The 22904-nt window shown below is 42.0% G+C and overlaps 2 protein-coding genes across 5 annotated transcripts in view; one reads left to right on the plus strand and one right to left on the minus strand.

The window, feature by feature from the left end:
- Nucleotides 1-9980, minus strand: part of SPATA7 (spermatogenesis associated 7) — a 97999-nt gene extending 88019 nt beyond the window's left edge. The window contains exons 1-2 of the mRNA XM_033953272.1: nucleotides 9892-9980; nucleotides 6629-6735 (exon numbers count right to left, since the gene is read on the minus strand). Of these exons, the coding sequence (XP_033809163.1) occupies nucleotides 6629-6735; nucleotides 9892-9980 (196 nt within the window). The remainder of the gene's footprint in view (nucleotides 1-6628; nucleotides 6736-9891) is intronic.
- Nucleotides 9981-14218: 4238 nt separating this feature from the next.
- Nucleotides 14219-22904, plus strand: part of KCNK10 (potassium two pore domain channel subfamily K member 10) — a 155335-nt gene continuing 146649 nt past the window's right edge. Inside the window, exon 1 of one of the 4 annotated variants that reach the window (XM_033950838.1) lies at nucleotides 14219-14340. Coding sequence is in view for 2 of the 4 variants with exons in the window: in XM_033950840.1 (XP_033806731.1) it covers nucleotides 14299-14340 (42 nt within the window). In the remaining 2 variants the exon portion in view is untranslated. The other 3 variants (XM_033950837.1, XM_033950840.1, XM_033950836.1) reach the window with 3 other exon arrangements.

Consider the following 22904-nt stretch of genomic DNA (forward strand, 5'->3'; position numbering starts at 1 on the left):
ACCTCATTTGGGCGATATAATTTTGACACCTATCTCTAAGAATAAAAACAGCAGCTTCTCCAAAGTAACCAATTATATAGACCAGTTTCATCTATTCCAGTTTTCATTCAAATCATGGAAGGCCGGGTGTCTGGACAATTACAGAACTATTTAGAAAGATCTGCCCAAATGAGCTGCATGTAGAATGTCTTGAAAAATGTTTTCATACAGAAGCAGTTATTTGTTCAATAATAGAGACAGGGAAACTGCTGTTAAGTAAAGACCTGCAGATGGTTATACTTCAGTTTGACTTGTCTCTCTTGCTTTACTAGTTTCCTGATCAACAAATCGTATCAGGTTAAAATAAAAAGTGCATTATCCAATAGATGGTCAGCTCACTGATCTGTCCCTTATATCGTTTTAATGTGTTGCTACAATCATTGGGTACTATGAATCAGATTAAAAATTTCCAAGTGCATCATGATATATTGCTAGTGCAGATTATACTTTATGAATTCCAAAAGGAGGCTCTCTTTAGAATAAGTGCTGAGGCAAGCATTACCTCAGTCGTTTAAATTCACTGCTAATCTCCAACATACCCTGATATATGTTTATTAAAATCTTGCTATCCCGCTAAATGCTAAAGCAGATAGCGGCTGACAATTATAAACAATAAATAAATAAAATTTGGAAAGGAACACCATAATACTTACAGAAAAGAGAAAACCAAATAATACAAGTAAATACACATTCATACTCTATGTCAGGGGTAGGGAACTCCGGTCCTCGAGAGCCGTATTCCAGTTGGGTTTTCAGGATTTCCCCAATGAATATGCATTGAAAGCAGTGCATGCAAATAGATCTCATGCATATTCATTGGGGAAATCCTGAAAACCCGACTGGAATACAGTTTTCAAGGACCGGAGCTCCCTGCTCTATGTTATGACAAAGTTGGCCTTCAACCTGGGTGCAAAAATTCCACAGGCCTGACAAGCCAGCTAACTTCAATTTAGGAAAAAGGGTAATTTTTATCATGCACAAAACTTTGAAGACATTACCCTGTGGCAGCTTCCAATAATAGCTTCTGCAAAGGTAACAGGTAAGAATGGTAAGGCACATCTAATAATAATAATAATAACAACTTTATTTTGTATACCGCCATATCCATCTACTACTACTTATCATTTCTATACTGCTATTAGACATATGCAGCGCTATACATCAAAACATACTGTAGAAGAGACGGTCCCTGCTCAAAAGATCTTACAATCTAGTTGACAAACTGGATAAGAAGGTGCACATCTATACAAAGGGGTCATTTTTGACTCTAAATTAACATTTCAGAAGCATATATACCAGTGGTTCCCAAACCTGTCCTGGGGGACCCCCAGCCAGTCAGGTTTTCAAGATATCCCTAATGAATATGCATGAGAGAGATTTGCATATAATGGAAGTGACAGGTATGCAAATCTCTCTCATGCATATTCATTAGGGATATCTTGAAAACTTGACTGGCTGGGGGTCCCCCAGGACAGGTTTGGGAACCACCGATATATACCATACCATTCAATCTGTCTTATTTTCATTACAACTTCATTTTCTACATTCATTTCTAGATTTTAACTCATTCCATACACTAATTCATGCTATGACTATTTCCAAACTTGATTATGCAGGAAGGAGCTGCCTTCACTGCTTCTCCAGTGAAGCTGAGGAGGGCAGTGAGTCAGGCCAGTGTGGGAGAGTCGCTCCCCCCCCCCCCCCCCCCCCCCCCGATGCACTTATGGTGTTGCTCCATTGGAGAACAGCTCCAAATTTGAAAAAGCTGCTTCATTCCACCAGGATGATTCTAGAGAAGCACATGCGGCATGACCCCATACACCTTACGATGAAGACCACCGATCATTTTAGTAGCCTTCCTCTGGACCAACTACATCCTGTTTATATCTTTGATGCAGAGAATGACTTCAAACATGTCGTTATACCACTCCTCAAAAAAAAATCCTTGCTGGACCCTACTTGCCCTTCCAACTATCGTTCTGTCTCCCTCCTCTACCTTCTTATCCAAGCTACTTGAACGTGCTGCTCACCGCCATCGTCTTGACTTTCTTTCATCTCAAGCTATCTTTAATCTGCTTCAATTGGGCTTTCACCCTCTTCTGCAGAAACTGCCCTTACGAAAGTCTCCAATGACATGCTCCTAGCCAAATCCAAAGGCCTCTACTCCATCCTCATCCTTCTTGATCTATCCACAGCTTTTGGCACAGTATATCACCACCTGCTTATCGATATGCTGTCCTCGCTTGGATTGCAGGATTCTTATCTCATAGTTTTTTTTCCTATCCTTCCCACTGTACCTTTTACGTATACTATAGTGGATCCTCTTCCTCCACCACCATCATCCCGCTGTTGGTCGATTTATCTCAGGGCTAATCTCCCATGGCTTTCAGTATCACCTCTATGCTGACGACTCACAAATCTCTCTCTCTACAACTGAAATCTCTATATTCAATCCAGGGTTTCAACCTGCTTGTCTAACATTTCTACCTGGATTTCTCGCCACCATTAAATTAACATGACCAAGACCGAGCTCCTTATATTTCCACCTAAATCTGTCTCTCCTCTTCCCTCATTCTCTATTTCTGTAAACAATGCTCTCATTCTTTGTCTCGTTGGCTCACCTCAGGGAAATCTTTGACTCTTCTCTCTAATTCTCTTCACATATCCAATAGACTGCCCAAACCTGTCATTTCTTTCTCTACAATATCGCTAAAATCAGACCCTTTCTTTTTAAGCATACTGCTAAGATCCTCATCTATAACCTCATCATCTCTCGCCTAGACTATTGCAACCTGCCTTCCGCTAAACCATCTTTCTCCCCTTGAATCTTTTCAGAACTCTGCTGCATGCCTCATATTCCACCAATTTTGCTATGCCCACATTACCCCTCTCCTCAAGTCTACTACTACTTATCACTTAATATATCACTGAAAGGTATATGCAGCCTTGTACATTTTGAAATTTAGAGACGGTCCCTGCTTGGAAGAGCTTACAATCTAACTTGGACAGACAAGACATGACATACAGATAGGGGGATGCAGAACCCAAGGTGAAAGGAGTTATGAGTCGAACACACTCTCAAAGAGGTGGACTTTTAAATGGGCCTTGAACACTGCCAGAGATGGAGCCCGCCGTAGGGATTAGGGCAACTTGTTCCAAGCATAGGGTGCAGCAAGGCAGAAGTGACGGAGTCTGGAGTTGCCAGTTGAAGAGAAGAGCATAGATAGGTGGGACTTACCAGCTGAGCAGAGCCCATGGGGGAGGGGGGAATCATAGTGGGAGATAAGTGAAGAGAGATAGTGAGGAGCAGCTGAGTGAGTGCATTTGTAGGTCAGTAAGAGGAGTTTGAATTGTATTCAGAAACGGATAGTAAGCCAATGAAGTGACTTTAGGAGAGGAGTAACATGAGTACTGAAGGGGATAGACTTAGTAGATAAGGACAGGTTGTTCACTCTCTCCAAGGTAGGGAGAACGAGAGGGCACTCTCTAAAGTTGAAAGGGGATAGATTCCATACAAACGTAAGGAAGTTCTTCTTCACCCAGAGTGGTGGAAAGCTGGAACACTCTTCCAGAGGCTGTTATAGGGGGAAAACACCCTCCAGGGATTCAAGACAAAGTTAGACAAGTTCCTGCTGAACTAGAACGGGCGCTGGTAGGGCTAGTCTCAGTTAGGGTGCTGGTCTTTGACCAGAGGGCCGCCGCGTGAGCGGACTGCTGGGCATGATGGACCATTGGTCTGACCCAGCAACGGCAATTCTTATGTTCTTATGAGAAAAGCGGCTCTCCCAGAATACGAGTCATGTAGCTGAATACTGGATGGATTGGAGGGGAACGAGATGGCTAAGTGGAAGGCCTGACAGTAGCGAGTTGCAGTAGTCTAAGCACAAGGTGATTAGGGCGTAGATAAGTGTTTTGGTAGTGTGCTCAGAAAGGAAGGGTTGGATTTTGGTAATATTATAGATGAAGAAGCAGTAGGGTTGTTTTTTTTTTTATAAAAGAAGCAGCAAGTTAGCAATATGTTGTATCTGGGCAGTGAAGGAGAGAGAGGAGTCAAAGATGACCCTGAGATTACGAGCAGACAAAACAGGAAGGATAATAGTGTTGGCCACAGAAACAGAGAACGAGGGAAGCAGAGAGGTAGGTTTAAGCGTGAAGTTGAGCAACTCTGTTTTAGCCATATACAATTTTAGATGGCGGTGAGACAATTTCAGACAGGCAGGCTAAGACTTTGGTCAGGGTTTCAGTAGAGATATTTGGCACAGAGAGATAGATCTTGGAGTCATCATCATAGAGGTGATACTGGAAGCTGTAGGAGAAGATCACCGCTCCAAGTGAGCAAGAAAAGTAGTGGTACCAGGACAGAGGTACACCAACCAACAGCAGTCACTTCATTGGCTCCCTATCCGTTCCGCAAACGGTTCAAACTCCTCAGTATCTCTCCTCTCTCCCCATACTCCCCTCCCAGTTGCACTCCGTTCATTGGTTAAATCTTTCTTTTCTGTACCTTTCTCCTCCATAGCCAACTCCAGACTCCGTCCCTTCTACTTTGCTGCACCGTATGTCTGGATCTGCCTGATTCGGTATGTCAAGCTCTGTCCCTGGCAGTATTCAAATTCAGACTAAAAGCCCACTTCTTTGAAGCTGCTTTCAATTCTAAACCCCAACCAACCTGCAAAGCACTAATATCTGTGTTATCATTCCCTCTGTAATTCCCCCACCTGAGCACTGTATAGATGCACCTTTTTGTCCAGTTTGTCTGTCTTGACTAGATTGTAAGCTCTTTGGAACAGAGATTGTCTCTTTTTATGTTTTGATGTACAGTGCTGCTCTACCGTATTTCCCCATGTATAGGCCGCGGCTTATACATGGGTTCTACAAACCTGTGCAGTGGTTGCAGCTTTCATATATCATCATAAATAAGCTGCAATGCTACTGGAGTCCCCAGTACCTATTAAAATAGCTCCCTTGATGGACAGCTGCCGGCTGCCTCCTCCAATGTCGCAGCCAGCGATGCAGGGCAGGAGCAATCTTTTTGGCATCCAGCCTGGCCCCGCACTGCTTCCTCAATGCCTACCGTCAGTTCTCACGAGTCTTGCGAGTCCCACGAGAACTGACAGCAGGCACTGAGAAAGCAGCGTGGGGCCAGGCTGGATGCCGAAAATATCACTCCTGCCCTGCTATTTTAAAAGGTATGGGGGACTCCAGTAGCGCCGTGGCTTATCTAATGGGACAGCTTATCTAGGAATTTTTAAAACGAGAATAGGCGTTTCCTGTGGCCTATACAAATATGGGGAAATACAGTAGCGCTATACAAATTATAAGTAGTAGTACTGATTGTGAGCCCACCGGCACAGACAGGAAAAAATGCTTGAGTACCTGAATAAATTAATTTAAATCATTCTGAACTTCTCTAGGAGAACGGTATAGAAAATTAAATAAATAGTAGTAGAATATCTGATCTTAAGTTCTTTACCTCCCCTATTTACTTGCAACTTCTCTGTGCTTATCCCAAATTCATGAAATATTCTGTCATTTCTGCATCTATCCAGTTTAAATTGCAAATGAAGACTTGGACCGTTTTTAGACCTTCCTTTTCCCTGTAAAATGTTTACCTTTTGTTTTTTATTTATACTCGAGATATTTTATTTGGAGCAAATGATAGCCATCAGATCACTACTGTTCCTGTAGTCTAGAAAGACTCTCCGTTTCTCTACTTTATTTATTGGACTTATTAGTTCCTTAGTAATCAACACACTAATTCTTTATGGATGGGAAAAATTTGTGTTGTTTAGAACATTCAGGTCCATCAATACATTTTTGTTGTTTGCTCTATTTATCTGCTACAGTATGGGAAACATACCATGTGTCAAATGCTTACATGTAAAAACAGTTCTCGTCTGGAGCAAACACTGGCCGCTCCTGCTGGATAATTCAAATACATTTTTATGCTCCGCAACGGGAGTCAACAGGGAATAAAGCAGGGGTCCCCGAAGTCCCTCCTTGAGGGCCGAATCCGGTCGGGTTTTCAGGATTTCCCCAATGAATATGCATTGAAAGCAGTGCATGCACACAGATCTCATGCATATTCATTGGGGAAATCCTGAAAACCCGACTGGATTCGGCCCTCAAGGAGGGACTTTGGGACCCCTGGAATAAAGGAACGAAACAGCAGCAAAGAAAATAATACCTTAATCCCCCCCTTTCCCTCCCTCCCTCCCCTTAAAAAGCCAAGAACTAGCGAGACCTCAGGGAAGCAGCTTTGCAGGACAGGATAGAAACACGCCGCCATCTGTTGTTGGAAACTATTTTCATATACAGTATATACACAGGAGTTGTATATATCTTTTTTGCTAGCAGGCTCCAGAGGGCGGAAAAGTGATGCACAAAACAGGGTTGTCCCGCGCGAGACGAGGGTTCGCTGATTTGCATAGGGTTAAGGGTCGCCAGGTCTCACGCCGGCTAAAGCCAGGCCCCTCGCGGCAGTGAGGGGAATAAGTAGCAGCCGCGGCCTGAAACGGTCTCCGCCACCGCCGCCCTACCTCTGCTCCTCCGCCCGTCCATCGCGTCCTCCGTCAGCCTCATGGCTCACCTCGGTCTCCCGACACCTTCACCTCCGCCGCCGCCGCCGCCTCCTCCCCGACACTCCGCCTTTCGCCATGCCGGTAACCACCCCGGGCAGGCAACGGACACCTAGCTCTGACGTCATACGCAAACCACCCGACGTGTGCGGGAAGCAGGCCGTTGCCTAGGAAACCGCTGTTCTGTCGCCAGGGTAACGGACGGAAGCAGCCCGTGGAGGGAGGCGAGGGTGCAGAATTCAAAAGGCGAAAAAAGCAATACGAAAAAGAAAAACTCAACAAAAAAGTTGCATCCAAATATTTAGGAAATCAAAGTTTTAGATATTATTTCACTTTATTTTATTACTCCAGGAATTTCAAAAGGAAGGTGCTTTGATGCAGGCCACTGTGTTCTAGTTTGGTTTTTTTTTATGGTGGGCCTTTCATGTGTTGAGTAAGTTGGCCTGGTAGTCCATCTTCTTTCCCTCTTCTTGTCACAAGCTTGTATGTGATGATCTTAAGGTGGTCAAAGAGGTTGAAAAGGTGACGGCGAAAGCTAGAAGGATGCTCGTTTGCATAGGGAGAGGTATAGCCAGTAGGAAAAAGGAGGTATTGATGTCTCTGTATAAGACTCCGGTGAGACCTCATTTAGAATATTATGTACAATTCTGGAGGCCTCACCTTCAAAAAGATATAAAAAGGATGGAGTCGGTCCAGAGGAAGGCTAATAAAATGGTGTGTGGTCATCATAAGGCGTATGGGGACAGACTTAAAGATCTCAATCTGTATATTTTGGAGGAAAGGCGGGAGAGGGGAGATATGATAGAGACGTTTAAATACCTACGTAATGTAAATGCACATGAGTCTAGTCTCTTTCATTTGATAGGAAACTCTGCAATGAGAGGGCATAGGATGAAGTTAAGAGGTGATAGGCTCAGGAGTAATCTGAGGAAATACTTTTTTACAGAAAGGGTGGTAGACGCGTGGAACTGTTTCTGGAAGAGGTGGTGGAAAGAGATTCTGTCTGAATTCAAGAGGACCTGGGAAAGGCACATGAGATCTTTCGAAGAGAGAAAGAGATAATGGATAGCTGCCATCATGTTTCTATTCCAAGATACACAGTAGAGTAAATCCGTTTGCTCTGCCTGAAGCTATGAGACTTGAGCACATCTCCTCTATAATGCAGAAAAGGCAGGCTGGTGCTGATACCCAAGATTTGAAAAAGCATTATGCATGTCACAGTGCTGCCTGGGACCTGCAAAGCCAGCTCTCAGCCTCATGTTTTAAACTTTTCCAGGCAACCTGAAGATCTTGCCAATTCAAACATATTCCTTTTGCCATCTGTAATTTCCTCACCTGAGCACAGTATAGTGATGCAACTTCTTCTCCAGTTTGTCTGTCTTGACTAGGGTTACCATATTTGTGAAGACAAAAAAAGAGGACACAAAGGAGCCTTAGGCACCTGGGCCAATCACAAAGAGTAGCAACATTCCAGAGCTGAAATTGTGACATCATGATGCCTCATTCTACCAATGCCTAAGAGCCAACCTCATCAGTGATGTCACAGTGGGTTAATTATCCTATACTTGGCTCGCATAAGAATCAGAATATGAATGCTGGTGTAAAAGGACAGAGGTTGTGATAGACACTATATTGAAATAGATAAGATATTGGTATCTTGTCATATAGTATTAATGGAGCTCTGGTTCATGATGTATTATTACTCATTAGAGAGCATAAGAACATAAGAAGCACCATCTCCGGATCAGACCTTCGGTCCATCTAGTCCGCCGATCCGCACACGCGGAGGCCCTGCCAGGTAGACACCTGGCATAATTTTTAGTCACCCATATCCTATGCCTCTCGTAAGGAGATGTGCATCTAGTTTGCTTTTGAATCCTAGGATGGTCGATTCCGCAATAACATCCTCTGGGAGAGCATTCCAGGTGTCAAGAGATAGGTAGGGGAGGGTCATTGGGGTGGGCAGACTAGATGGGCCGTGGCCCTTATCTGCCGTCTATTTCTATGTTTCTATGTAACCACTCTCTGAGTGAAGCAGAACTTCCTGATATTAGTCCTGAACTTGTCCCCCCTTAGCTTCATTCCGTGTCCTCTTGTCCATGTCAAATTGGACAATGTAAATAGTTTTTTCTGCTCTATTTGTCGATTCCTTTCAGTATTTTGAAGGTCTCGATCATATCCCCTCGCAGTCTCCTTATCTCAAGGGAGAACAATCCCAGTCTCTTAAGTCGATCCTCGTATTCCAGTTTCTCCATATCTTTTACTAGTTTTGTTGCTCGTCTCTGCACCCTCTCCAGCAGATTTATATCCTTCTTTAGGTTGGGAGACTAATGTTGGATGCAGTATTCCAAGTGGGGTCTGACCATTGCTCTATCTACTCGTGATTCCCTTCTTTATCATGCCCAACACTCTATTTGCTTTCTTTGCCGCCGCCGCCGCACATTGTACTGATGGTTTCAGGGTCTTATCTATCAGTACACCCAGGTCCTTTTCTCATTCGCTCTTACCCAGAGTTGCACCTGACATTCTATACTCGTGTTCCTTATTCTTTCTGCCTAAATGCATTACTTTGCATTTCTCCACATTAAACTTCATCTGCCATTTCTCCGCCCATTTCTCTAACTGATACAAATCACTCTGGAGTTCCTCACTATCCTTTTGCAATCTGATTGCCTGGCATAGCTTTGTGTCATCTGCAGACTTGATGATCTCACTGGATGTTCCTTCTTCTAGGTCATTGATAAAGATATTAAATAAAATTGGCCCAAGTACCAAGCCCTAGGGTACACCGCTAGTCACTTTCTCCCAGTCGGAGAACTTCCCATTTATGCCCACTCTCTGTTTTCTGTTCTCCAGCCATTTGCCTATCCATCTTTGTATATCCCCCTCTATTTTGTAGCAGATAAAAGATGAAAAATCTATCAAACATTTGCACTTGTATTCCTAAGAATATCTCACTTAGAGGTTCTTCTTCACATGTTGGAATTTTTAAGGGCAGTGTCTCTGTGGTAGGTTGTTTGCAAGACTGTGTAGCTGCACAGCCTGCTGGTGCTCTCTGTTCTTGTAGTTGAACTGTGACAATCGAATACAAGGCGATGGCTCTCTCTGCAGTGCTAAGCATTCTGACTGTGATATTTTAAACATGGACCTAAGTTGTTTGTAAGTAGAAATGGGGTTCTCTTCTTGCTCTGTAACACAGCATGCTTAACAACCTATTTGAGAGCACGCTCGTGTCAGACTGAACGGGGACAAATTCTGTCCCTGTGTCATTCACCTTATTCCACTGACAGCAGCCTTGTAATACACCAAAGCATTTTGTGTGATGTATGTGACCTTAGAGTCGTTAATCATATGCCTTTGCATCGTTTTGCCTGGGAATTCAAAGCTGTATGTTATTTTGTACTGTTAGAGCAAGTGATGTCCCATTTTGGGAAGACTATCGGGCAAGCCTCTCTTATCTGTACCCTTCTCCTCCACTGCCAACTCCAGACACCATCCCTTCTTTCTTGCCGCACCGTGTGCCTGGAACAGGCTGCCTGATCAATATGTCATGCTCCATCCCTAGCAGTATTCAAATCCAAGCTAAAAGTCCACTTTTTAAAAACTGTTTTCAACTCTTAATTCCTACTCACTGCTGTCAGATACCTATACCCACTGTATCATTTCCTCTGCCATAATCTCCCCAACCCTAAGATGTCCAGTCTGTCAAATTAGATTGTTAGCTCTTCTGAGCAAGGACTGTCTATTATTGTATGTTAAATGTACATCGCTGCGTACGCCTTTCACTGCTATAGATATGATAAATAGTAGTAGTAACATAGCACAAGTTTCCAGTAACCAGTTTTCAGTGACTGTTCCATGTGTTTTGTAATTGACTCAGACCTGAGAACTATAGAATTATAACCACTGTGGCCTTATAGTGCACTCATGACCTGAGTTCAAATGCCACATGGAGATGTTATCTAACTGCTTTCATTGAGTAAATGAGTTATCTGGCCTTAGCAGCAGTGGTGTAGGCAGATACACAATTTTGGGAGGGCCTGAGTCCAAGCTGGATGGGCACAGGAATCCCATCTCCCCTCATCATCTTTCCTCCCCCTGCCCCCTCAAGCAATCCAGGCTCTCAACTCCTCCGCCCCTCCTTGCAGCTCAGAATGGTTTTACATGAATTTATTCAGGTACTCAAGCATTTTTCCCTGTCTGTCCCAGTGGGCTCACAATCTATCTATTGTACCTGGGGCAATGGGGGGATTAAGTGACTTGCCCAGGGTCACAAGGAGCAGCGTGGGTTTGAACCCACAACCACAGGGTACTGAGGCTGTAGCTTTAACCACTGTGCCGCAATCTGGGCTCTCAACTGCCCCCACCATGCATGCCCTATAAATGCCACTTCTTCACTGGCAACAAGCGGTAACCAATCAATAGGACTGGTGATATACAATGGAATGTAGCTAAACACTAAGGTGGCAAATGCACATTATTACTTCAGTATGCCAGTTTTCGTTTATATGAGTCAGTAACATTCTCCACTTTTCTCCTCCACTGCCCGCTCTAATATCTTTCTGTGATTCTCCAGATATGCAGCATGAATGGAGTAAATGATGTTGATTAAATTACATTTTAACATGCAATTATGATAAATTCCTTCATGATTAGGAGTATACATTTCTTTTGCTTAGTAGAGGATTATTGTGTCAGTTAAATACATGGGACAAAAATCAGATTTGTCTTTAAAAAAAGTGCTTTATGTTGTTTTAATTTAAAGATCAGCATAATATCAGTAAGATAACAGGGTGTGCCAGGAGAACAGAAAAGAAGGGATTTTAACAGGCTAAAACACAGGAGAAAGAGAGAAGGAAGCACATCAAACAAATACAGGTCTCTGTGCTGGAATCAGAATATTTGAAGGATTCCTTTGGGCATTCATCTGAGGTCTTGCATCATGAGGACTAGGTTTGTCCCATCCTGGTTTTACTTGACTGCAACAAAACTTTAATTTTAAAAACACTCCATTACAGAATCACTATCGGCTCATATAAGTAACAATAACAACAAAAAGTGAAGAAAAAAATTCTCAGATTTCAAGCAAACATGTATGTAGTACATTACTGCACAATTATTATTTATATTCTGCATATCCTACAATTTTATGCAGATTACAAATTATTGAGGTACTCAAGCATTTTTCCCTATCTATCCTGGTGGGCTCACACTCTATCTCAGGGGTAGGGAACTCCGGTCCTCGAGAGCCGTATTCCAGTTGGGTTTTCAGGATTTCCCCAATGAATATGCATTGAAAGCAGTGCATGCAAATAGATATCATGCATATTCATTGGGGAAATCCTGAAAACCCGACTGGGTTCGGCCCTCAAGGACCGGAGTTGCCCATGTTTGGTCTTGTCCAGTCGTCTCCAAAGTCCCTCCTCAAGGGCCGCAATCCAGTCGGGTTTTCAGGATTTCCCCAATGAATATGCATTGAAAGCAGTGCATGCAACTAGATCTCATGCATATTCATTGGGGAAATCCTGAAAACCCCACTTGAAATATGGCTCTCGAGGACCGGAGTTCTCTACCCCTGCTCTATCTAATGTACCTGGGGCACTGGAGGATTAAGTGACGTGCCCAGGGTCACAAGGAACAGTGTGGGATTTGAACCTATAATCCCCAGGGTGCTGGGGCTATAGCTCTAACCACTGCACCACACACTCCCACAGTCCACCATAGGCATAAAAAATCTTCACTTCATACCAAAAACGTGACCATTTTACTTAACGCTTATAAAAAAAAGGCTTATCTTAATCTTAGCATGGTCCTCCTTGACTACTTGCACAGATTGACAAAAGGTCCAGCTAGTAACATCTGCACATGCACAGTAAAACTAAGACTGGATTAGCAGGTTCCTTGTGACGTGAAGCCAGATAGCAACCCTATGCCCATCAGCACTGAAATGAGTGATGCAGGTTAGAGAATGACACGGGGGCTAAATTTCCCCCCGTCTCCGCAGGAACTCATTTCCCCATCCTGTCGAGTTCTTTCCCTGTCCCTGCCTCATTCCTGCACACTCTGTCCTCATCTGCACAAGCCTCAAACACTTTACAATCATAAGTGGCAACATTCTAGAGCTCAGACTGTGATGTCATAATGGCTCATTCCACCAATGCCTAAGCTCCGTCCTCATCTGCACAAACCACAAACACTTTAAAATCATAAGTAGCAACATTCTAGAGCTCAGACTGTGATGTCATAATGGCTAATTCCACCAATGCCTAAGCTCCGTCCTCATCTGCACAAACCACAAACACTTTAAAATCATAAGTAGCAACATTCTAGAGCTCAGATTGTGATGTCATAATGGCTCATTCCACCAATGCCTAAGCTCCATCCTCATCTGCACAAGCCTCAAACACTTTACAATCATAAGTGTTCAAGGCCTGTGCTGTTAAGGCAGAGCTTACAGGAATGGGGCAGGGACAGCGACAAAACTCAAGGGGACAGTATTGGGGAATTGAGTTCCTGCGAGGACAGGGAAAAATTTGTCCCCTTGTCATTCTCTAATGCAGGTCACCTTCAGTGGCACAGCTGTTGCCAACTTCATGCTTTCTTTCTAAATTTGTGAAGGTTTAGAAGAGCTGTGGCTTGTAAATCAAGGCTGTTGGGCCATGGTAGAATGTTTCCCTTTATTTACTGTGATTGACTAAAGCGCTCCAATTACAGAGATGGTCGCAGCAGGCAAGAGGCTGTGAGCTGCTTTAAATCATTAGTAAGCAAATAGGTTTTTGTTGACTCAGGTCAATTTCTCCAAATGGGTTAGTTTTGCACATTATCACAAGAGAAGTAGTGCTAAGAAGTAGAGAATGACACAGTGACAAAATTAATCACTGTTCCCGTCCCCGTGGATAACCGCGGAAACCATCTTCATGTCATTCTTTAAGGAGAGAGGGAAGAATCAGAATATGAATGGCCACAACCACTGACCCGCAAGCTTTGCTTTGAAGAATGCTGGTGTAGAAGGACTGAGGTTGAAACAGACACTACAGAATGACAGTCTCTGGTATCCAGAGCAGATATTGTGATGTCATAATGCCTCATTCCACCAGTGCCTAAGAGCCAACCTCATCAGTGATGTCACAATGGCTTCATTATCCTTGGCTCCCATAAGAATCAGAGTATGAATGGCCACAACCACTGACCCACAAGCTTTGCTTTGAAGAATGCTGGTGTAGAAGGAATGAGGTTGAAATAGACACTAGAAAATGACATGGGATTATTTCCCGCGGGGACGAGAACGGTGATGAATTTTGTCACCGTGTCATTCTCTACTAAGAAGCCCAGACTGCCTATGTTTACCAACCAGGACAGAACCCTGACCTATATTCCTTGCCCAAATGAAGATAGTGTGCCATTTGATAAAAGGGAAAAAGAAAGGGGAATAAAACCCATGAATTTGTCAGGCTCTGGGAGAAAAGGGATTCCTCATAATAAACTTGTAATCCGAGTTTCCCAGGGGAAGGTAAAAAGTGTGAGACCTTTGCCATTAGAAACAAGCAGCAAAGCTAAACTTAATGCTGATACACCTCACAGTAGAGTGAAGTCCTTACAACAAGCTAGAGAGGGAACTTAAAAGCAGGCAAAAGTGTTCCCAGAGGGAGAGCTGGGAGGACTTGGGAGTTCCTCAGAGGCTATGGAACAGGACCCAGATGACTGGGAAGGAACCTCACCTGAGGTTAGCCTAAACGCAGATGTAACCATGGGCTGGGAGAACAGCAGAACCAACCCAGAGGAAGCAGAGCAGCCAATGGATACATTGTGGGGATCAGTGCTCAGGTCAGAGTAAAAGACCCCGTTGAGTTGTTCCTTTTGAAATTGCCAGGGAAAGTTTGTGTTTGCTGTACAGGAAAGCCCCAAGGCATTTCAGCTCATTAAACCCTAATGAATGAGAGCGGGTGTTGGAAAGGGAGGTAATGAGCCCTTCCAGAAACGGTCTGTTTAAAAGTCTCAGACAGAAAATAAAGGCCTAGATTCTTTTAAAAAAATGCATTTTAGAATAGAATGCAACCTGTTCTTAAAAGACATGCGAGATGGAAGTCCACGTACTAGAAACATCTGGTAAGAGCATCCATTTTACAAGCTGAAATGTCTAGATTATGAAGGGGAAAACAAGGGACACGGAGAGCTGGATGGCAGCACAGGAACATCCAGCTTATAAAATAATAAGATATTAGATGATGATTAATATTTTTGTTGAACAATATAAACAAGGCTGATTGATGGGGTGATTTTGTTTGGTTGTTTTTTTTTACCATTTTACTATGTAAGTTTTGTAATGTAATGTAAAATGTATTGTAAACTTCAACCTTTGCTATGTATGTTTACTTGTAGGCCATTTACTACTATTTATCACTTATAGTGCTGAAACATGTACGCAGCACTGTACATTTGCCTTCCTAGCAGCCAAGATGAACCCATGGCTTGCCCAAATGATACTTGAGGCCCCCCACTTACCTCGGCTTCAGAAAAATACTCAAAACTTACCTATTCAGCAAACAAGACCCGTAACTGCGCCCCTTCCGGCATTACCTGGCCCCACGTTCGGCCCTCCCCCCCCTTCCTAAACGCTTTCTTCCCTCTCTTCTACCCACTCCCTTCTTCATCAGCCAAGTTCGGCTAAATGTGTTGTAAATCTAATAAATTGTTGTAAATCGGCATGTCAATGCGGATCCTAATGTAATTGTTGTGAACCGGCTAGAACTCGATGGGTATGGCGGTATATAAGAATACAATTATTATTATTATTATTATTTTGACATTTATAAACGGTTCCTGCTCGGAAGAGCTTGAAATCTAAATTGGACAGACAAGACATGACATAGAGGGTAGGGGATGCAGGACCCAAGGTGAGAGGAGTTAGGTGTTGAAAGCACTCTGATCTCTTAGGTGATAATCAGATAAATTTTTTAAAAAATAAATAAAATGGCTACTGAGACTTCCAAAGAAATTCAAATTAGATGTACAGATATCTCCAGGGAGATATATTAACTATTATTAAACAATCGGTAATAACGATATTATTAAATATTTGTTTATGTGGGATATCCTCAGTGTGACGGTATAGCTGAAAAGAGCAAAACTCCAAAGGAGCTAAAAGCTCTACCACTTCGATTATTGGTCCAAGTGTAAATAGTGGTGAAACTTATAACCACTATAGGCCGCACACCATCATAGGATATCCCTAGTGTACTTTGAAATTGTATATATTCTTTGTGCACAATGATAACTTTATTTACAGGGAGAGTGTATATATATATATATATATATATATAGTGAAGAGGAAAAGTTTGTGAACTCCACTATTCTGTGCAAATTTCAGTGCAAGAAACACTCGGAGGTACAAACAAACAATCCAAATAACATTTTTTTCATGAAGTACGTGCACAAAAATACTGTAGTTGTTGACTAGTCCAAAATGAATACAAATAAGCAAAGTTTGTGGTTGTTAAAGCCTTTTTTCAGTATTTTGAGCGTCGTCCTTTGTTGTTGATTTAGGCAGGCATTCAATTTAGGATTTAGGCAGGCATTGAATGGCAAAGCTGCTGGCAGTATTCCGGTGTGATATGAGTTGTCCACACCTATTTTATTTTGTTCTCCAAATCTAGCCACAGCTCTCTTCATTATCATCCATGTTTTCTCGATTGGATTGAGATCGGGAGAGTTTCCAGGCTATGGAGCCAGTAAATAATATCCAGAATACGTTTTCCATGTTTTAACTCCTTTAGTTGAATGGCATGGTGTTCCATCATGCTGAAAATGATTGGTACCATGTATGGACATGAATACTAGTAACTTGTCTTCCAGAACCTGCAGGTATACTGGTCCCGTCATGGTCGTGTTTCTAGGCATCATCCAGAGTCCAGCTCGTCCACATGCCGAAATTGCACCCCAAACCATCACTGTGTCACACTGCAGTCATTACAATTTTCCGACCATCCCAGCTAGTTGATGCACGAGGACAACCACTCCGTTGCCTGGAACCAAAGGATCCAGTATCTTTCACACGTTCAAGTGTAGCACGCACAACTCCAAGTGAAATTTTAAATGATGATGCAATTCTGCGATATGAGAGACTTTCATTTCGTAAAGCAGTAACCTGTGCCCGGGTTTCAGGACTGAATTCTGCTCCAATTTATGGCATATTTCTTTAAATAAAACAAACTAAAATATAATAAATTTTTAAAAGAAAATACATTTGTATCCAAAAACATCGGAAATCTCAATTAAGATTGGCTGGAAATACAATTACAGTGTGTTCAGTTATAGGTCAGTTATTTAATAATTAATTATTAGAAATAAAAATTATAAGAGAAATTATTAGTAAATACCACAAAATATTATTAGTTACATATATAAGCAACACAGGCAAACGCCTACAAATGTGAACAGTAATTATTGTAGTATGAATTTTTCAGAAATGCTACTAGCATCAACACACATATTATATGCAAGATTTAAATTCACTCACCTGTGTTCTGATGGGTTTAGTCCAAGGAAATTGGGTCATTAGGGCATAGACAGGGGGTGGGTAAGGAGAGTGGGCAGACTTGATGGGCTGTAGCTCTTTTCTGCCGTCATCTTCTATGTTTCTATGTTTCTATGAGACAGACAGCCAGACAGATAGCCAGCGGCAAAAGAGAGAGAGACAAAGAAAAAAAACCAGACAGAGAGCAGCCAAGGAGAGAGAGAGAAAGAAAGACAGACAGGAGGCAAGGGAGAGACACAGAAACAGAAAGAATGACATATAGACAGGGGGCCACAGAGTCAGACAGACAGACAACCAGGGGCAAAAGAGAGAGAGAGACAAAGAAAAAAAAAACCAGTGGCCAAGGAGAGAGAGAAAGAGAGAAAAAAAAACACAAAACAAAAAAAACAGACAGCGGCCAAAGAGAGAGAAAGAAAGAAAAAAAGACAGACAGCTCACACGGTAAGTTTTAATTAAATGTTGTGATCTAAGTCTACACATCTATTCTAGCACCCGTTAATCTAACGGGCTTAAACACTAGTGTATATATATAATGTGTAAAATTATCACCATGCACAATTATTTGATTAGTGCACAAAGAATATATGAATTCAAAGCACAGGATATCCTATGATGGTTTTTCATCACTATTTAAACTCCGGCCAATAATCAAAGTGGTAGAGCTTTTAACTCCTTTGAAGTATTGCTCTTTTCAACTATACTGTCACACTGAGGATATCCTACACAAACAAATATTTAATAATGCCATTATTAACAATTGTACAATAGTTAATATACTTCCTGGAGATATCTGTACTTCTATTTTGAATTGCTTTGAAAAAGTATGGGCATGTATGGCCTTGAGTTGTTAGGATTTGATATAGAGACATCATGCAGAGCAGAGGAGTAGCCCCATGGTTGGAGCAGTAGGTTGTAACTCTGGGGATCCAGGTTCAAATCCCACTTCACCTGTTTGTGATTTTTTTAAATTGTGCACCATCCAGGAACAGAAAAATACCTATTGTACTTGAATGTACGCCTCTTCAATAGCATTCAGTCTTGTAGATGTCTTATATATTCAAGTAAATAGGTATTTTTCTGTTCCTGGAGGGCTGGCAATTAAAAAAAAAAAAAAAAGAGTTGAAGGGGTAGGGTTACCAGACATCCTGAATTATCCAGATATGCTCTCTATTTGGAGGACTGTGCAGGCGTCTGGACAGGTTTTCAAAACCCGTTATTGAGCTCGGGACCATGTCTGGAGGGCGCATTTGCACATGCGTGGATGTGACGTGATGTCATCGTGTCACATCTGCACATGCACAGATGCCCTTCAAACATGACCCCGAAGAGATGGGGTTTATGTGAGGCTGAGGTTGGGGGGGTGGAATGGGGGCGGGGCCGTGGGCAGAACAGGGTGGGGCCACATATCCTCTTTTTTTTTTTTTTTTTTTTCAAAATCTGGTAAACCTACTTGAACAAATCCATTGGTTCTCAGTGTACCGAATTATCAATTAGACCAGGGATAGGCAATTCCAGTCCTCGAGAGCCGGAGCCAGGTCAGGTTTTCAGGATAGCCTCAAGGAGGCAGTGCATGCAAATCCATCTCATTCATATTCATTGTGGATATCCTGAAAACCTGATCTGGCTCCTGCTCTCGAGGACTGGAATTGCCAACCCCTGAATTAGACTATTCCACAAATATTCCTGCTACTCTCTTAAGAATGTCTAAAATACCTTAAGCCAGTGGTTCTTAAACCTGTCCTGGGTGACCCCCAGCCAGTCAGGTTTTCAAGCTATCCCTAGTGAATATTCATGAGGCAGATTTGCATATAATAGAGGTGACGGGCATGCAGATCTGCTTCATGCATATTCATTAGGGATAGCTTGAAAACTCAACTGGCTGGGGGTCCCCCCAGGACAGGTTTTAGAACCACTGCCTTAAGCTATCGTAGACCCTGGTGTCCCTTGCTGGTTTCACAAGGGGGACAGCAACCACTGTAGCCTGGATGTGACATGTACAAAATCTAAATGCAGATGTCCCTTTCTATGATCGGAGTTGGACATCCATATTTTGGGCCCTGCCCAGACCATGCCTCTTGCCATATAGTTGTAATGCAGTGTTAAGACATCCATATCCTGCCCTTTTTTAATTCTTTATTGATTTTCCAAATATTAACGGTGCAATACAGAAGTATATAAACATATAATAAATCAAGAAAAGCACATTCATCTTACAGACATACATGAGCAACCATTTTATCCCACCCAATGACTAATCAATAAAAACACAAATACATAGATTCTTTCAATAACCTTTCCCTATTTAAAATAGTAATGTAAACCCATCCTGGATCTATATACTCAAAGGGCTAAGATTAAGATAGAAATAGCCCCCTCCCCCCACCCTCTTACCCTTTCCTGGATGTGTATAGAAATAAACAAAAATTAAAGACAAAAGACAACTATAATGAAGTAATAAGACGTCAACGGGCCCCAACATGTCAGCATTCATTTTTTCATACTTATAGCTGGAGCATAAATTCCTGCCTTGTAAAAATAGAGATTAGAGAATGACACGGGGGACACATTTTATATTTTGTGATTAGAATATTTCAGATTTGAAATATGTATCCTGCTGGTGTTGGATATAACTGGGAACCACAAAGTCCAGGCTGTGTTTCTTTAGCTTCCAGCTGGCTTAGGGCTCTCTCTCTGACCAGGGGGCAGTTGCCGTAGTTGCTGCCCCCTAACACTATTCCTGCCATGTGTGACTAAAGTATTCTGTTATCTTGATTTTTCTGTGTAGCATTCTGTAGTAATTTGGTATGTTCAGTTTTCACAATAGTGGAGGGGATATTTGTGAAAAGGAAGGGAGATTGGGTTTTATTGAACCTTGCTCTGTTTTATTTGTGTTTATAAAATGACAATTGTCGGAGGAGAAGCTTCCGCCCACACACACGCGACTGCAGGGCGGCACAGGCAGGCTTTGCCGGCATCAGTTTCTTTTCTAAAGCGCCCGAAAATTGCACGCACTACAAATGCACGCACTGAATGGGAGGTGACCTGTCAAATGCACTCCGACAATTGGATACTATTTTGTCTTTTTTGAGAGTGGTGGGGGAATCCCCTCCCCCCCAACTACACTTAAAAGATTCACTTGGTATCTAGTGTTACGGTAAGGTTTACATGATGATTAACATAGTAACATAGTAGATGACAGCAGATAAAGACCCGAATGGTCCATCTAGTCTGCCCAACCTGATTCAATTTAAATTTTTAAATTTTTTTTTTTCTTAGCTATTTCTGGGCAAGAATCCAAAGCTTTACCCGGTACTGTGCTTGGGTTCCAACTGCCGATTATGGAAATCTTTGCCATAAGTGGATATCTGGAAGGCCCTGATTTGCTCAGACTCCTCAGGCCCCGCCTCTTGTCGAGCTGAATGAAAAGATCTAGCGTGAACTGTAGATTATAGAAGACACGTGGGATAAATGCAATTGAATATTTGAAAAGTTTAAGTGACTAGCATTTTGGATGCTAGTTTGAACATTGGTGCTATTTATTCATTGCTGATATTTCTAGCGATGGGTGAACATTTCATGGATTTTTAATGGGGTTTTCTGTAACAGATGAACTGGGTGGGTTCTACATTTGTGAATATAAGATTATAAGATATGTAATATGATGAATGTTGAAAGAAATTAATAAAATATTTTGTGAATGTTGAATAATAAATGTTATGAATATATGAATAAATTGCTTTTTAGTATTTAGGGTTTATATCTTTAAGAAAGATATAGTGGTGCTAGAAAAGGTTCAAAGAAGAATGATAAAGAGGATGGAACTCCTCTCGTATGAAGAAAGACTAAAACGGTTAGGGCTCTTCAGCTTGGAAAAGAGACGGCTGAGGGGAGATATGATTGAAGTCTGCAAAATCCTGAGTGGAGTAGAATGGGTACAAGCGGATCGATTTTTCACTCCGTCAAAAATGACAAAGACTAGGGGACACTCGAAGTTACAGGGAAATACTTTTAAAACCAATAGGAAGAATTTTTTTTTCACTTGGAGAATAGTTAAGCTCTGGAACGTGTTGCCAGAGGATGTGGTAAGAGCGGATAGTGTTGCTGGTTTTAAGAAAAGTTTGGACAAGTTCCTGGAGGAAAAGTCCATAGTCTATTATTGAGAAAGACATGGAGGAAGCCACTGTTTGCCCTGGATTGGTACTAAGGAAAATATTGCTACTTCTTGGGTTTTGGCTAGGTACTAGTGACCTGGATTGGCCACCGTGAGAACGGGCTACTGGGCTTGATGGACCATTGATCTGATCCAGTATGGCTGTTCTTATGTTCTTACGTGAGCCAAGTATAGGACAATAAAGCCATTGTGACATCACTGCTGAGGTTGGCTCTGAGGCACTGTGGAATGAGGCTTTATGACATCACAATCTCAGCTCTGGAATGTGGCTCTCATTGGGGTTCCGGAATCTTGCTATTCTTCGAGATGCTGGAATGTTGCTACTCTTTGGGCTTTTGCCAGGTACTGTGAGAATGGGCTACTGGGCTTGATGGACCCAGTAAGGCTATTCTTATGTTCTTATATTCTGCATTATCCATATAATCTAAAAGGGTCACAAAAAATACATAAAATGTAAAACACAACAATAAAATATAAAGAAAACAACTATAAATCATTCTAAACTAAACACAGAAGATTATAAAAGACTAAAATTATGAAAATGAAATCCTCTAACCACCATAACAGAATTGCCAAATGATATAAACACAACCTCATTTAGCTAAACCAGCATAGCTTGACTTAATAATAATATGCTTCTTGAAATAAATGCATTTTTAATTGCTTCATAAAAAGCGAGAATGAGGTTATTTGTCTAAATTCTAGAGTAAGGCCGTTCTACATTGCTGGATCAGTTATATATATATATTTTAAAAACCCCAACATTTGTGAGTTATCCCCTGTAGTTGGTGGAATGAATGAACATCTAATAAGGAACTTTCTTGAGATCTTAAATTTATAGATAGATTGTGAGCCCACCAGGACAGACAGGGGAAAGTGCTTGAGTACCTGAATACATTCATGTAAACCAGGGATCTCAAAGTCCCTCCTTGAGGGCCACAATCCAGTCGGGTTTTCAGGATTTCCCCAATGAATATGCATTGAAAGCAATGCATGCACATAGATCTCATGCATATTCATTGAGGAAATCCTGAAAACCCGACTGGATTGCGGCCCTCAAGGAGGGACTTTGAGACCCCTGATGCAAACCGTTCTGAGCTCCCCTGGGAGAGCAGTAGAGAAAATACATAGTGTGAAAAGCTGGTATTGTGACATCATAATGCCTCATTCCACCAATGCCTAAGAGCCAACATCATCAGTGATGTCACGCAATGGCTGGATTGTCCTACATTTTGCTCACTTTTAGTACATTTTGATTTCTAGAGTGGTGCAGTGGTTAAAGCTACAGCCTCAGCACCCTGGGTAAGTCACTTAATCCATTACTCCAAACACCTAGGGGATATATTCACTTGTGCCCTAATTAAAAGGGATTAAACTTTCAATATAGTATTATGCTATCATAATGTATTCAGCTCACAAGGAAAGGAGGAAAGAGCCTCCGACTCGCAGCCTGCCGCAGGCTGTATTCACGAACTACCTCATTGACTCAAAAACCTCCTCCTGCGTAGTTTCGTTTTGCTTTTTTGTTAATTTTATAATGCCCTATCAATTTTATAATTTCATAATCAAATAATTAATTTTA

This window comes from Geotrypetes seraphini, chromosome 7 (assembly GCF_902459505.1).
Source record: "Geotrypetes seraphini chromosome 7, aGeoSer1.1, whole genome shotgun sequence".
In the NCBI taxonomy this organism is placed as follows: domain Eukaryota; kingdom Metazoa; phylum Chordata; class Amphibia; order Gymnophiona; family Dermophiidae; genus Geotrypetes; species Geotrypetes seraphini.